Source organism: Scheffersomyces amazonensis, assembly GCF_036850825.1.
Source record: "Scheffersomyces amazonensis strain UFMG-HMD-26.3 chromosome Unknown RJT21scaffold_2, whole genome shotgun sequence".
NCBI classification, from domain to species: Eukaryota; Fungi; Ascomycota; class Pichiomycetes; order Serinales; family Debaryomycetaceae; genus Scheffersomyces; species Scheffersomyces amazonensis.
Genome location: NW_027042742.1, coordinates 253,537 through 268,376, shown reverse-complemented (window position 1 = coordinate 268,376; position 14,840 = coordinate 253,537). Strand labels below are relative to the sequence as shown.

At 32.3% G+C, this 14,840-nt stretch overlaps 6 protein-coding genes across 6 annotated transcripts; 5 read left to right on the top strand and 1 right to left on the bottom strand. All coding sequences in view use genetic code 12, as the record gives it.

The window, feature by feature from the left end:
- Positions 1-17: 17 nt before the first annotated feature.
- On the top strand, positions 18-5,839 carry SEC7 (Arf family guanine nucleotide exchange factor). The gene has a single exon (XM_064881003.1). It carries the CDS (start codon positions 80-82, stop codon positions 5,684-5,686), a length of 5,607 nt encoding a protein of 1,868 aa, XP_064739080.1. The 5' UTR covers positions 18-79; the 3' UTR covers positions 5,687-5,839.
- Positions 5,840-6,035: 196 nt separating this feature from the next.
- RJT21DRAFT_118341 (uncharacterized protein) lies at positions 6,036-7,502 on the top strand. Its single transcript, XM_064881002.1, has 2 exons — positions 6,036-6,151; positions 6,427-7,502. The coding sequence occupies exons 1-2, from the start codon at positions 6,134-6,136 to the stop codon at positions 7,255-7,257; spliced, it is 849 nt and encodes a 282-aa protein (XP_064739079.1). The 5' UTR covers positions 6,036-6,133; the 3' UTR covers positions 7,258-7,502.
- On the top strand, positions 7,500-9,235 carry RJT21DRAFT_19006 (uncharacterized protein). Its single transcript, XM_064883641.1, has one exon. It carries the CDS (start codon positions 7,577-7,579, stop codon positions 9,212-9,214), a length of 1,638 nt encoding a protein of 545 aa, XP_064739078.1. The 5' UTR covers positions 7,500-7,576; the 3' UTR covers positions 9,215-9,235.
- A 21-nt stretch (positions 9,236-9,256) lies between these two features.
- RJT21DRAFT_1738 (RBR-type E3 ubiquitin transferase) lies at positions 9,257-10,711 on the bottom strand (the record flags this gene model as incomplete). The annotated part of the gene is made up of 1 exon (XM_064883561.1): positions 9,257-10,711. One exon carries the CDS (start codon positions 10,709-10,711, stop codon positions 9,257-9,259), a length of 1,455 nt encoding a protein of 484 aa, XP_064739077.1.
- A 151-nt stretch (positions 10,712-10,862) lies between these two features.
- RJT21DRAFT_19008 (uncharacterized protein) lies at positions 10,863-12,148 on the top strand. Its single transcript, XM_064883642.1, has one exon. The coding sequence runs from the start codon at positions 10,953-10,955 to the stop codon at positions 12,009-12,011; it is 1,059 nt and encodes a 352-aa protein (XP_064739076.1). The 5' UTR covers positions 10,863-10,952; the 3' UTR covers positions 12,012-12,148.
- Positions 12,149-12,231: 83 nt separating this feature from the next.
- ZCF32 (Zcf32p) lies at positions 12,232-14,831 on the top strand (the record flags this gene model as incomplete). The annotated part of the gene is made up of 3 exons (XM_064883229.1): positions 12,232-12,459; positions 12,919-13,221; positions 13,351-14,831. 3 exons carry the CDS (start codon positions 12,232-12,234, stop codon positions 14,749-14,751), a joined length of 1,932 nt encoding a protein of 643 aa, XP_064739075.1. The 3' UTR covers positions 14,752-14,831.
- Between the last annotated feature and the right edge of the window lie 9 nt (positions 14,832-14,840).

Sequence of the window (14,840 nt, the reverse complement as noted above, 5' to 3'; positions counted from 1 at the left end):
GCTGTAACTATTGATAGATCAATTGCCATAGTGACTGTTATTGCACAGTAGAACAATATAGAAAGCAAACACCGGAGCCATGCCAGAGCCCGACACAGAGCCGAACCATCAGCCAAATGCTGAAATCGAACCAGAAAATGAGTTTGAGTCGGTGGAGTTAGGAGAAGAAGTTGAAGTTGAAGCAAATACTGCCGAGGCTGGAGATGCCGAAGTTGGTGAACAAGAGCCAGAACAAGAAGAAGAACAAGAGCCAGAGCAAGTATCAGAACCAGAACCAAAGCCAGAACCAGAACACGACGATGGATCAGAAGTCAATGGACATGAATCAGAAGTCAATGGACATGAATCAGAAGTCAATGGACATGAATCCAACGGTAACGGATCGACAAGTGTGGTAGATCAGAATCAACAAGAACATGCACAGAATGGAGAATCAAGTACTCCTATGATTGACGTAACAGCCAGTCTGATCGATGCATCCGTCCAGAGTATCGACTCCCGCACCATCGAGTCACCTCGTGTAGTTTCAGGTTCAACTCCTTCTCGTAGACATTCCACCGTCTCATTTACTTCTAACACCAATTCCAATGCTACCGTTGACAATTCTCAAATATTCAAAAAGACATTCGAAATCATTCTTGAATCAAAAGAAGCCAAGAAGATTCCCGAATTAAAAGAAGCCATTCAAAATGCTCTTAATTCATTTAATGAAGGTGCTTCTCGAGATCCATATATTATTTTAACTGCCTTACAAGTAACTTGTGAGAAATCCAACAGTAATGATTTAAAGGCTAAAGCCATTGATTTATTTGCAAAATTATTTGATTATGCCCAATTTGATGATGAAAATGATAAAGTTCAATTAACTGAAAGATCAGTTTATATAATTCTGGGATGTTTTGATGGTGAAGGAACTGATCCTGATGTAGAATTACAAGTAGTACGAGCTTTAATGCATAGTATACTTTTAATGCCATGTCATGGAGCTCCTTTATTAAAGGCAGTAAGACAAATTTATAATGTATTTATCTTTTCATTATCAGCTAGAAATCAATCAGTAGCTCAAGGAACTTTAACTCAAGTTATTCAAGCTATATTTAGAAGAATATCTGATTCAACTTCATTTAAAGCAAGAGCCAATAAATCCAATAGTAATACTAGATTATCATTAAAATCAAGTAAAGAAGAATTAAATATTGATCAACAACAACCACCATTTGAAGAAAAGTTAACCTTAAAAAATTTAGAAAAATTTAATGATGAACATGAAGATAATGTTCGAGTTGATGCAGCAAATCAAGCTAATGAAAAGGATGAAGATTTATTTGTTAAAGATGCATTTTTAATCTTTCGAGCCATGTGTAAAATATCAATTAAACCAATAGATGAAACTGCTGATATGAGATCTCATTCAGTTAGATCTAAATTATTAAGTTTACATATAATTCATACTATTTTAAAAGAACATATTGATATTTTTTTAAGTTCCGATGTGGTTATATTTTCATCAAAGGAAGGTGAACAAACTCGATTAATAAATGCAGTAAAGCAACATATATGTTTAGCATTATCAAGAAATGCCGCTTCATCATTAGCTCCAGTATTTGAATTATCATTAGAAATCTTTTGGATTATTGTATCTAATTTACGAGCAGAATTTAAACGAGAAATCCCCGTGTTCTTAGATGAAATTTATTTCCCGGTTGGAGAAATGAAATCATCAACTCCTCATCAAAAGAGATATTTATTATCAGTAATAGAACGGTTATGTAATGATTCAAGATGTATTATTGAATTTTATTTAAATTATGATTGTGATGCCAGTATGCCAAATATTTGTGAAAAGATTATTGAATATTTAACTCGATTATCTCTTCAAAGAGTTGAAGTTAGTCCCTCACAAAAATTAGCTTATCGTGAAAATAAACGTAATGATATATCAGTTTATGATGTTACAAAGATTGCTAATTTAACTAGTAGTACTATGTCATCCAAGGCTCCTGAACCAGAAATTTATAATCAATTCCCCCTTGAGTATGCCTTAAAAATGACATCAATTAATTGTACGGTTGCCTTCTTAAGATCCTTACATTCTTGGGCTCATAAGGGAATAAATAATTCATTTAATTTTAATGGATCTAAATTGGAATTACAAAGACATCGATCGGGAACTTTGGATTCGAATTCTTCGACATTAAATAATTCTCGTAATGCTTCATTTGTTAATAATAGTGTTAGTACTACCAACAATACTACTAATACTAATATTAACAATTCTGAATCGAATGACAATGATATCCCTGAACAATTTGAAAGTCTGAAACAAAGAAAGAAGGCCCTTTTAGAAGGGATTAAACAATTCAATCAAAAGGCTAAAAAGGGTATTAGTTATTTTATTTCTAAAGGATTTATTGAAGTCGACGATCCTGTACACATTGCCCAATTTTTATTAGAAACTGATGGATTAGATAAGACGGTTATAGGTGAATATCTTGGAGAAGGAGATGAAAAGAATATTGCCATTATGCATGCGTTTGTTGATGATATGGATTTCACCAATACAGATTTTGTTGATGCTATGAGAAGATTCTTACAAGCCTTCCGACTCCCTGGAGAGGCTCAAAAGATTGATAGATTTATGTTAAAATTTGCTGAACGATACTTATTAGGTAATCCCAATATTTTCAGTAATGCCGATGCAGCTTATGTATTGGCCTATTCAGTTATTCTTTTAAATACTGATTTACATTCTCCTCAAATTAAGAATAGAATGACATTTGACAATTTCGTGGCTAATAATGCCGGAATCGATGATGGGAAGGATTTACCTCGAGACTTTCTTCAAGGAGTTTATGAAGAGATTAAACTGAATGAAATTAAATTAAAATCAGAACAACATGCAGCCCTATTAGCTGGAGATTTAGCCGTAGTACCCACTAGTTCAGGAGGTGGAGGACTCTTTGGAAATCGAGATTGGAATCGTGAAGTTTATATACATGCCTCTAAGGAAATGTCCAGTAAAACTGAGAAATTAGTTATTGGATTAGGTAAAAAACTTAATTCTTCGACTTCTAATGGATTCTTCTATACGGCATCACATGTTGATCATGTTAAATCAATATTTGATACACTTTGGATGTCGATCTTAGCCGCGTTAACTCCTCCATTTAAAGAATATGATGAAGATGATGTTACGCAAATTTGTTTAGAAGGGATTAAATTATCGATTCGAATTGCCAGTCTATTCAATTTAGATTATGCTCGAGGTTCATTCATTGGAGCGTTAATTCAATTTGCTAATTTAAGTACTTATGAAGAAATGAAAGCTAAGAATGTTAATGCCATTTATATCTTACTTGATGTGGCAGTAACCGATGGAAATCAACTTGGAAATGCTTGGGGTCAAGTGCTTACATCCATATCTCAAGTTGAAAGATTGAAATTGATAGCTCAAGGCATTGATCAAGAATCTATTCCCGATGTATCTGTAGCTAAACTTGTTAATCGATCATCTGTTGAAGGTAATAGTAGACCCAGTACCAGTATCTTCCGACTGTTTACTTCATCGTCTCCGTCGGCATCTCAAGCTGCTTCAATTAAATTTCATAATCAACAATTATCACCATTTGTAGCCCAATTATTTACTAAGAAAGAATTAGATGTGGCAGTAGATAAAGTATTTGCCAATAGTGCCAATTTATCCGGTGAAGCTATCGTCGATTTCGTTAAGGCCTTATCGAAATTGGCTCTTGAAGAAATTCAATCTTCAGGTCAAAGTGATAATCCTCGAACCTTTGCCCTACAAAAAGTCGTAGATATTTGTGGATATAATATGAATCGTATTCGTCTTGAATGGTCTCAATTATGGTCCATATTGGGTGAAACATTTAATGAAGTTGGATGTCATAGCAGTATTCAAATTCTGTTTTTTGCTATAGATTCATTAAGACAAATGTCTATGACCTTCTTAGAGATTGAAGAGTTACTGCATTTCAAATTCCAGAAGGAATTCTTAAAACCCTTTGGATATATCATAGTTCATAATGGTTCGTTAGAAGTTAAGGGGTTTGTATTGGAATGTATCAATCATATGATTCTTGCTAAGGCTTCTAAGATTAAATCCGGTTGGAAGACTATCTTTGAAGTATTGACGGCTGCTGCTAAGGAGAATAAGGAGAGTCTTGTGATGACGGCCTATAAATTAGCCAATTGGATTCATAAGGATTACATTGCTGAAGTTCGAGCTCAAGACTCATTTAAAGAGCTCGTGATATGTTTCACTACGCTAGCCAAGAATGAAAGATTTCAACGGGTGAGTCTCTTGTCGTTGGATGTGTTACTGAGACTCATTAATCATATTGCTCAGTATAGCTTTACTGAATCTGATAGTACCACCAGTACCACCAATGGAGTAGGCAATGGAGCAGATAAATCAGAACTACTTGACAAATTATGGTTCCCATTATTAGAGGGGTTTGTGGACATTATAATGCAAGGAGACGAATTAGAAGTTCGAGCTCGAGCCCTAAATTATCTATTCACAGTAATTCTGCAATATGGAGAATACTTTGAAATCCCCTTCTGGGATAGGATATGTAAAGAATTACTATTCCCTATTTTTGGAATTTTAAGTAAACACTGGCAATTAAATATCGATGAACTGAATGATAAATTATCCGTTTGGTTATCGACTACATTAATTCAAGCCTTAAATCAAATGATTAGTTTATTTGGTCAATATTTCGATTCATTAAATCATCTTTTACCCATGTATTTGGATTTAATTACTTCATGTATTTGTCAAGAAAATGATACAATTGCTAAAATTGGTCGTGAATGTTTATCGACTTTATTAATTGATAGTTGTAATAAATTTGAAACTGGGCATTGGAAACAAATCAGTCAGTCATTTGATAATTTGTTTGATTTAACTACTGCTACAGAATTATTCACATTAGATCCTCTTAGAAATCGATCTAAACATGATAATCTTGAGAATGGCGATGTAGTGTCACAGGGAGAAGAGTTTGATGGAACAGAGACCAGTTTTGATAATTCCACCAGCAATAATACATTGGGTAAATCCAAGATTGTGGTTAAGAGTGTACTACAATTATTACTAATTCAAACCCTTTCAGAACTATTTGAAAGTGATTCATTCTATGAAGCTATACCGTATGATGCATTAATGGAATTGGCATTTTTATTACTTAAAAGTTATCAATTTGCTAAGAAATTTAATGACCATTATGATTTAAGAGTTCGATTATGGAATGCTGGAGTTATTGAAAGATTACCTAATTTATTAAAACAAGAATCTTCTTCATCAGCCGTATTTATTAATGTTATGTTTAGAATGTATTGTGATGATGATAAGACTAATAGTCAAGCTAAAAAGACTATTATTGAAGCCATTGTACCTTTATGTAATAGTATTACTGAAAGATATAGTGCCTTTGATGAAACTAATCATCTGAGAAATATCGCGACTTGGAAACCAGTAATTGTCGAGATTTATCAAGGTTATGTTGAATTAGATGATGAAGATTTTATTCAGTATACTCCAATAATGTATACATTAACGCTTCGATTGTTTTCTAGAAGTATGTCTACAGATTTACGAGCAGCTATTAGAGCCTTCTTAGCTCGAGTAGGTGAACAGTTTATTAAGGGGACAAGTACGTAGTGGAGTGCACTACTGATTTAGTCAGTAATAGTACACTACCTATGTACTATTCCACTACAGTGCACTAACTATAGCGCACTAACTACAGTGCACTACTACACTATCTAATACAATATCTATAGTATGTAATACTCTACCAAAATTAATGTAAACTAATTTTATAATTTTACAATTCTTCAATTCTAATTTACAATTTTAATTACAATTTTACAACTAGTTATTTGCAACCGGCCCCACATTTACGCTACCACCACCACCGTCAGTATTTATCAGCCCATCACCACAAGCACCAGTTTTCCTTCATCTAATGACACAAAAACAGCCTCACTTTTTGTCGTCGTTGGACGGTCAGCAAATTTTTCACCATTTTTTATTCCCACCAGCCATTGAAACTCCCTAAGAAACGATTGAACCAGAACATTACTTGACTTTAGAAGTTTTTGAGAGATGTCTTTTGAAAACAAAGTATGTAAATTTGTCAATGAATAACTCATAAATGAGATTTTTTAAAGTGGGGGAATTGGAATTGAAATTGAAATTGGAATTGGTGGAGAAGATGAATTGAGCAATTGGTCGAACGACACCTAATTGGAATTACAATGAAATATGTTTACCAGTTTTTAAGTAGTGGTGATTGTAGTAAACAAACAATTAATTGAATTATCGATATAAAATCTCATTAAGAATTACGGATGTAATAGTATTAAGAATTAATTTATACTAACTAAACTGAAATTTAGAATTTATACCACTTATTGGGTAACGACGTCGAAGACGATGAAGTCCCACAACTTCCAGTTAAAGAAGTTGTTAAGAAAAACACTTCATCTAAGAAGGCTGATGTAGCTCCAGCTTCTGCTGATCCAGCTAAAGCTAAGAAAAAGGCTAAGGTTACTGGTAATGAAGGTGCTCTTAAATCAAAGAATGACAACAAAGATGTTGCTGCTCCATCTTCAACTCCAGCTAAACATCAAAAGAAGCCATTTGATCGTCACTCTAGAACTGCCAAGACTGATTCTAAAAAGAAATTAAAACAAGGTTGGGGTGAAAGTGAAGATAGAGAAGCTGAAGGTGAAGTTGAAGGTGAAGCTGATGCTAATGCTGAATTAGCTGCTGAAGATGCTGAAGAAGATGCTGAACCAGAAGTTGCCAAGAGATCATTACAAGATTATTTTGCTGAATTACAATTAAAACAACAAGAATTAGGTGCCTCTAAACAAGTTAGAAAGGCTAATGAAGGTGCTGAAGAAAAATGGACTGCTGAAGAAATTCTTGAAAAGCGTCAAGCTGCATTTGTTGAATCAACTGCTGCTAAGAAATCCAAGGCTAAAGCTGCTAAGGAAAAGAAATTCTTAGAAATTGAAGCTCACTTTGCTGATGAAACTCCTCAACAATCAAGAGGATCTTTTAGAGGTGACAGAGGTTCATCTAGAGGTTCAAGAGGTACTACCAGAGGTGGTAGAGGTGCTTCAAGAGGTTCTACCAGAGGTGCCAGAGGTGGTGCTTCTACTGGAGCCAAGAAGGCTGATAACGGTAAGAAATTTGATGAACAAAATTTCCCATCTTTATAAGTCGTCCTCACTTAACAAAGTTCAAGTTCTCAACTAAGTTCCTTTTATATCAACATGAATCTCTTTTGTATCTATTGCAATATCATAGTAACGATCTAGACCTTAGTACCTTGTAGTTGTAGACGTAGTTGTAGTTGTAGTTGTGGTAGACTTGTCATCATAGCTCACAACCTCCTGGTTCCGCTAGCATGTGCAACAGTGAGTTTTTCCCCAGTGAGTGTGCCCCACAATTTGAGCCGAATATTGCTGCTTCTACTAAGTGTAATGTTATGAACTGTTCGTCAGTCAGTATCCCTAATTGTTAGTGAGTAATACCATTATGTCCCATCACAGAAGTGGATCCCTCTATGAAGAGGCATCAGCAAAATTGTCAAGTCATATTCATTTGTCTGAAACATTCAATTCCCATTCCAATGCTAATGCTAATGCTAATGGTAATACTAATTCTATTTCCAACGGATCTTCTATCGGTACTGACATTGATTTCACTGACGAACAACTCTGGGAAGTGGAATCAATGCCAGCATCGGCAGAAGAACTGACTAAAGCCAAAGTTCATAAATCTCATCATTTTGTTGATAGAATCATGCAAAAGATGTTAAAATATGCTATCCCAGATAATGCCCCTGAAAAGGTATTATTTGAACAACGATTACTGGACCCAGAGTATAGTAGTCGACCAGGATTATCAATTCGAATTCTATTATCTAACTTTAAGAAGTTAAGTTCTAGAATGGGAGGAATCTTTGCATTACAATATGGATTAATTCATATTATAACATGGAAAAAACCTACTAAAACTTTAACATTCTTAGTAGGTTATACTGCTATATGTTTATGGCCTCATATAGTAGTAGCATTTCCAGCTATTTTCTTATTATTTGGAATAATATTACCTGGTTACCTTTATAGACATCCTAAACCTATACCTGATTTTATAAAGGTTAAAAAGAGAGGTCAATCTCTTTTAAAATTTCTTGATGATTCAGAAGATGTTAGTATTATTGATGATTTAATTAGTGATGAATTCATGCATGATCATGATCCTAATGCTTTAAAACCTTTATTATCACGTCTGGGTGATGATAGTTCTGAAACAGCATCTACAATCGATACTTCATCAATAATAGATGAATCAGAAAAGAAGGATAAATCTTATATATCATCTCAAGTAGCATTAATTATTAATATGAGAGATTTACAAAATTTAACTACTGATTTACTTTTAGCATTTGATGCTGCTGAAGAATTTTGGTTTAAAACAGCAGGATTTGCTAATGAAAGACTTTCAACATTTATGTTTTATGGAGCAATTGCTGCTACTTGGATAATTTTATTCTTAGGTCAATTTATACCTTGGAGATTTATATTTATTCAAACAGGTTGGGCAGGATTAATACTTTGTCATCCTAAATCTAAAAAATTCATAGTAGAATTGAATAAAGTTCAGAAACAAAGAGCCCTTCTTAAACCTAAATCTCCACCAAAGGAAGTAGGTGAACCACAAGAATTTGATAGAAAAGATATTATAATTGATGAAGCACCAGAGAAGAAAACCATTGAAGTTTATGAATTACAAGCCAAGAGTATTCTCCATAATAAATGGTCATTTTATCGTTATTCCAACAATATTTTTGATCTTAAGAGTAAAACTCGTGTAGCCGGGAAAAGACCTTCAGGAGTTGATCATTTGGCTAAAGTATTACCTCCTAAGGATTGGAAACTTGATTTGGCATTTGCTAATAAATGGCAAACCGATACTGATCCTAAAGGATTTCTTCATCGTAGAGGTTTAGAATCTAGATTGCTTGAAGTAAGAGATGATGCTGAAGAAGGATGGATCTATGATAAGAAGCATGAAGAAATTGAGATTCTGTATGAATTCAGAAGACGTAGACTATTTAGGGAATGCTACAGATATGCCCGAGAACCTAAACAACCCACTAAATATTTATAGAGTTATATATATATATTTATATATATTTATATAATTATGTAACTACCAGACAATTTCATCATGTCCAGGAGCTCCAAAGAATAAAAGATTATAACAATTTGATGAAGGTTCGTTAAAATGACTATAATCATGAATTGATTCTCCACATAAGAAACAAAAACTACTTAAACAACGTTTACATTCCATTTTATTACATCCATCAATTCTTTCTATAGGAGTTTTACATTTTGGACAATCACAAACATCATTTTCTTCTTTGAATTGTTTGAATAATAAATCCATTTCATATTCTTTAACCACTCTTAACATCTTTTTCTTACCATAATGAGATGCAATTGAAATATATTCAGGATCAGTTTCTGACAGTTCCATATATATTTTAATATGTTCAACATTAACTCCATTATACCAATCTGAACCAGCGATTGTTGCACAAGGTTTATAATCTCCATGATATGAATGAAAGCAATTGGCACAAAAGGCATATTTACATTTAGGACATTTCATTAAATTATCTAACATATTCTCTCGAAAGATTTTCTCTTCACATCCTGTTCTTGGACATGGTATAAGTCTATGAGGAAATATATTACTGATTAAATCATACCTTTCTTCTTTAAATAATGTATAATATCTTTTAACTAAATCTTGTGATTTATCTCGAAGTAATACTTTAGATAAGAAATTTATAGATAAAGTAGGTAATAATAAAGATTTCATAATTTGATTTATTTGAAGAGGATTTAATTGAGATTTAGTCAGATCCACTAATTTCTTATTATTTTCCACATATTTCTTAGTACATTCAAAATCAGGACAATGAATTTTAGATACATCTCCACTTATTATACAAGATGAAAAATAATCATATAAACAATCATTACAAAATACATGACCACATGATTCAATAATTTCACATTTTATACCTTTATAATCTTGTTGACAAATCTCACATGAAAAAGTTTTATTTTCAAACTCTTGTTGTTTAATAGTTCTATCAAAATTTATAAGTTCCAAATAAGTTTGAGCATCTATTATTTCATAAGGATTAGCAATTAAATCCATTACATGATTTTGAATTCTATCATGAAGATAATCTATCATTGAAAATAATACATGATCTTTCATATCATTCCATATATCATATAATGCCAATTCTAATTGTTTAATACGATTTGATGTAAGTAAATTACATTTAATATATAATTTTGGAGGTTTATCATCAGGATATTCTTCTGGTAATTGAAAATTTAATATCATAGCTGGTAAATTATGAAGTTTAACCGTTTCAGTAACTTTAGAATTTACAGATAAATTAATATCTAACCCATGTTCAATAGTAAATGGTATAGCTAAACATCCTTTTAATCCTCCATAATCAATATCAAGATTGGGGAATATCACTTGACATGATTGTAATTCCTGAATTCGAGGATCTTCAGAGAAAACTATAACCTCATCTGAAATAATGTCATTGTTCGGGGCTATATGCGCCATTTTAGCTCATCATAACCACCCTTTAGTTAGTAAATATAAAAGATTACAGAATATATTATGGAGTTGAACTTAGTCATCTTCATCGGGTAGTGGGTGCAAAGTTCGGTATAAAGGATGTACATCCATACCGCAACAGTGCGAACAAATTAACTATGGAGATATTTAATGCCAGCAAGATTGAACGAACGATATTAATATGAAAAGTTATTAAAGGTTATTAAATTTACAAAGTAACAAGAGGATGGACGGATTTACTAGTAGAGTTCGAACGTTTGATGCGTTTCCTAAAGTGGATTCACAACATACTGTACGATCTCAAAGAGGAGGATTTTCTACTTTAATGACAATCTTTGTTGGATTGTTAATTGTATGGGTAGAAATTGGAGGATTCCTTGGAGGATATGTAGATAGACAATTTACAGTTGATGATGAAATTAAATCTAATTTATTTATTAATGTAGATATGTTGGTAGCAATGCCATGTGAATTTCTTCATACTAATGTATTAGATTTAACAAGAGATCGATATTTAGCAGGAGAAACTTTAAATTTTGAAGGACTTAATTTCTTTATACCAGAAGGATTTAAAATTAATAATCCAAATGATGCTCATGATACTCCTGAATTAGATGAAATTATGAGAGAATCTATGAGAGCAGAATTTAGAATTGAAGGTGCTAGAATTAATGAAGGTGCACCTGCTTGTCATATATTTGGATCAATTCCAGTTAATCAAGTTAAAGGTGATTTTCATATAACTGCAAAGGGTTATGGATATAGAGATAGAGCTCATGTCCCAGTTGAAGCATTAAATTTTACTCATTTAATTCAAGAATTTTCATTTGGAGAATTTTATCCGTTTATTAATAATCCTTTAGATGCAACTGGTAAAACAACAGAAGAAAATCTTCAAGCTTATAAATATCATACTAAAGTTGTACCAACTCTTTATCAAAGATTAGGATTAATAATTGATACTAATCAATATGCATTAACAGAAAGTCAACATGTATGTAATATTAAAGATCCTAATAAATTGGATATTCCAGGAATTTATTTCCGTTATGATTTTGAACCAATAAAATTAATAATAATTGAAAGAAGATTACCATTTATACAATTTGTTGCTAAATTAGCAACTATACTTGGTGGTTTATTAATTTTAGCTGGTTATTTATATAGATTGTATGATCGATTACTTGGAATTTTATTTGGTAAGAAATACGTTGAAAAAAATACCGAACGTAAATCTGGTGGACTTCTTGATAATGATGTTAAAGAATCATTTCAGGATATATAAAGTAAAGTTCGCGTGGGTTATGTCAGTAGTCGCATCAATTTAATAGTATATACTCAGTAGATTGATTTGAATAAAAAAGTTGAGTCAATAGATAAGAACGTTTCTTTCCTGTATGGTGATAATCCCCGGTGTAGGCATTTAAACCTTGTGAAATTTTAGAACCAGAGTATTTGAAGTAGTGAAAAGTATTATAAGTATAAGTTATAGATTATATAATAGAATGGATACTAAAAAGAAGATTCGAAGGAGTCGGAATGGTTGTCATAACTGTAAGAGGTTAAAGATTAAATGTGATGAAAATAAGCCTAGTTGCTCATATTGTTTAAAGACCAAGACCGATTGTGATTATTCTATAAAATTAACTTGGGGTGGTAGACCATATAAGGATGCGTCTAAACGAAAGAAAGATCCTTATTCAACGCCTATAACATTTAATAATGAGTCAACCGTAAATCAGAATCATCAACTGCATCAATATAATTTCCGAATAAAACTTGAATCCGATACTGATCATGAAGAATTAGTGGTTGAACGTATAGATTCTGAAGCTACAGTACTATCTAATTCTAATTCATATAGTACTTTCTCCCCCTATAATGTAAGTTCAAGTGAATCCATGAAGAGGGGTAATGATTCATTAGAGTATATTCAGAACAAATCCAACAAACGAAGAGTCATACAATTAGTTAATACTTCCAATAGTCCACCCACAGTCCAATCACCTCCATCATTTCTAACTCCGGGTGGTGATTCAATCTTAAGTGATAATGAAGTACCTCGTCAAGTACATGATTATGGCTTCTCTGATAATGCCATAGAGTCTAAAATATCAATCAAACAAGAAGTAGATGACTTAGATAAAGATTCAAAGCAAATCCTTCAATCTACATCACCATTCTTTCTTGAGAATATGCCTGATATTTCTGATGGAATTGAAAGTTTATCCAATGCTTTAGAAAAGATCACTAATGGTGGACAACATTTCCATCTTCAAAATTCAGGAATATTTAATAACTTTGTATTATCAAATATCGATGTAGAAAATCGAGAAAATATTCCATCTCCCATGAAAAAGAGTACTACACCAATGCAGACCTTAGTTGATCCTAATAATAATGAATTAGATGAAGATATTTTAAGTAATTATTCTGAAGATATAAGAAGAATTGAAGCTTATTTACCTCGTCAACTGCCCAACTTTTTGGGAGATGTATTCAATTCTCCAATCTCTCATAAGTGGATACAGGCATCGTCCAATAAAATTACTGATTTTGATGAAGAAGAACAAGAACCTTTAGATTCGGAAATACTACTGATGACTATTCAAAATTCAAATGAGCAACGTATAATAACTCCTGAAGAACTTTTTTCAACCATACCTCCACTGATTACTCCATTACCAGAAATCTTATTACAAGTTCCATTTTATAGGAATTTAATGCATTTTTGGGTTAATGTAGCGGCAGATCATTTAGTTCCTGCTCCTGCTCATGTATATACAGATAATCCATTTAAAATTCTTTTACCACAAATGGCTATGGAATATCCATCAATTTTAACTACCTTATTAGCCTTTTCAGCTAAATTAAGATCAAATTTGATTAGTTCAAATGATACCCCTGCCATTGTAACTGATCAATTATTAGCACGATCATGTAATGAACTTTTAAGATTATTAAAGGATAAACATAGTGCTACAGCTGATTCAACATTAGCAACTGTATTACTTCTTTCATGTTATGAAGTATTTCATTCTAAAGATTTTGATAGACATAGAGCACATACGATTGGGGCCAGACAAATCATTATGGCAAGAAGAAGAAGTTTAGAAAAGAATTCTAATGATGATTCATCTCATTCTTCAAATACAGGAACAGAAAGTGATATAACATTCTTTTTAATGAGATGGTTTGTTTATGTTGATGTTATAGGAGCGTTATCTGCCACGCGGAATTCTCATAATTATTTATCAATTAAAGATGATATTAATGCTTATGCTCCTGCCGAATCAGTGGCTACTATTAATGAAATAGAAAGATTAGAACAAAGTGTAGTTAATCCTAAACGAGATATTGATCATTTACTTGGATTTGATGTTAAATTTTTACCACATTTTACTGAAATAGCCCTTTTAATAAGAAAGACTAATAATTTTCTTGAATTAAATGGAGGAGATAGTTCTACATTACCAGTAGAAATTATTACTAAAGCACTTGAATGTAAAGAAAAATTAATGAAAGCATATGAAGAAGGAGAACGAAGAAGACAAAAGAAGCTCGATAAGATTATGGATTATAAGATTCAAAAGAAGAAGAAACAAACCAATAGTAATTCACCACCAAATTTAACTAATTTAATAGAACAGGATAATATTTTACGATGTACTAATAAGAGTTTTTGTGATATGGGAATACTTAATTTATATAGACGAGTATTAAAGATTCCTCGAGATTCTCCATTAGTTCAACAACTTGCTAATGGGATTGGTAATACCGCTAAAGATAATTTTGCTTCTAAATCACCAGCTGATGTATGTACAATATTTTGTTCATTTTCAGCTGGCTGCGAAACTCTTGATGAAGATATGAGACAATTCTTTCATGATAGATTTACTAAATTGATAGAGATGGGCAATGTCAATGCCCTTAAGGGACTACAAATTATGACTCGATGTTGGCAAACCGGTGAAGATTGGATAGTTGCCTCTAAAATATTAGATATAGACATAGCGTTATTATAATATACAAGAAGTTGGTACTCACTTAGTACTCAGTACTCAGTACTCAGTAACTCACTCAGTAACTTTCTCAGTATTCAGCTCACTAAATT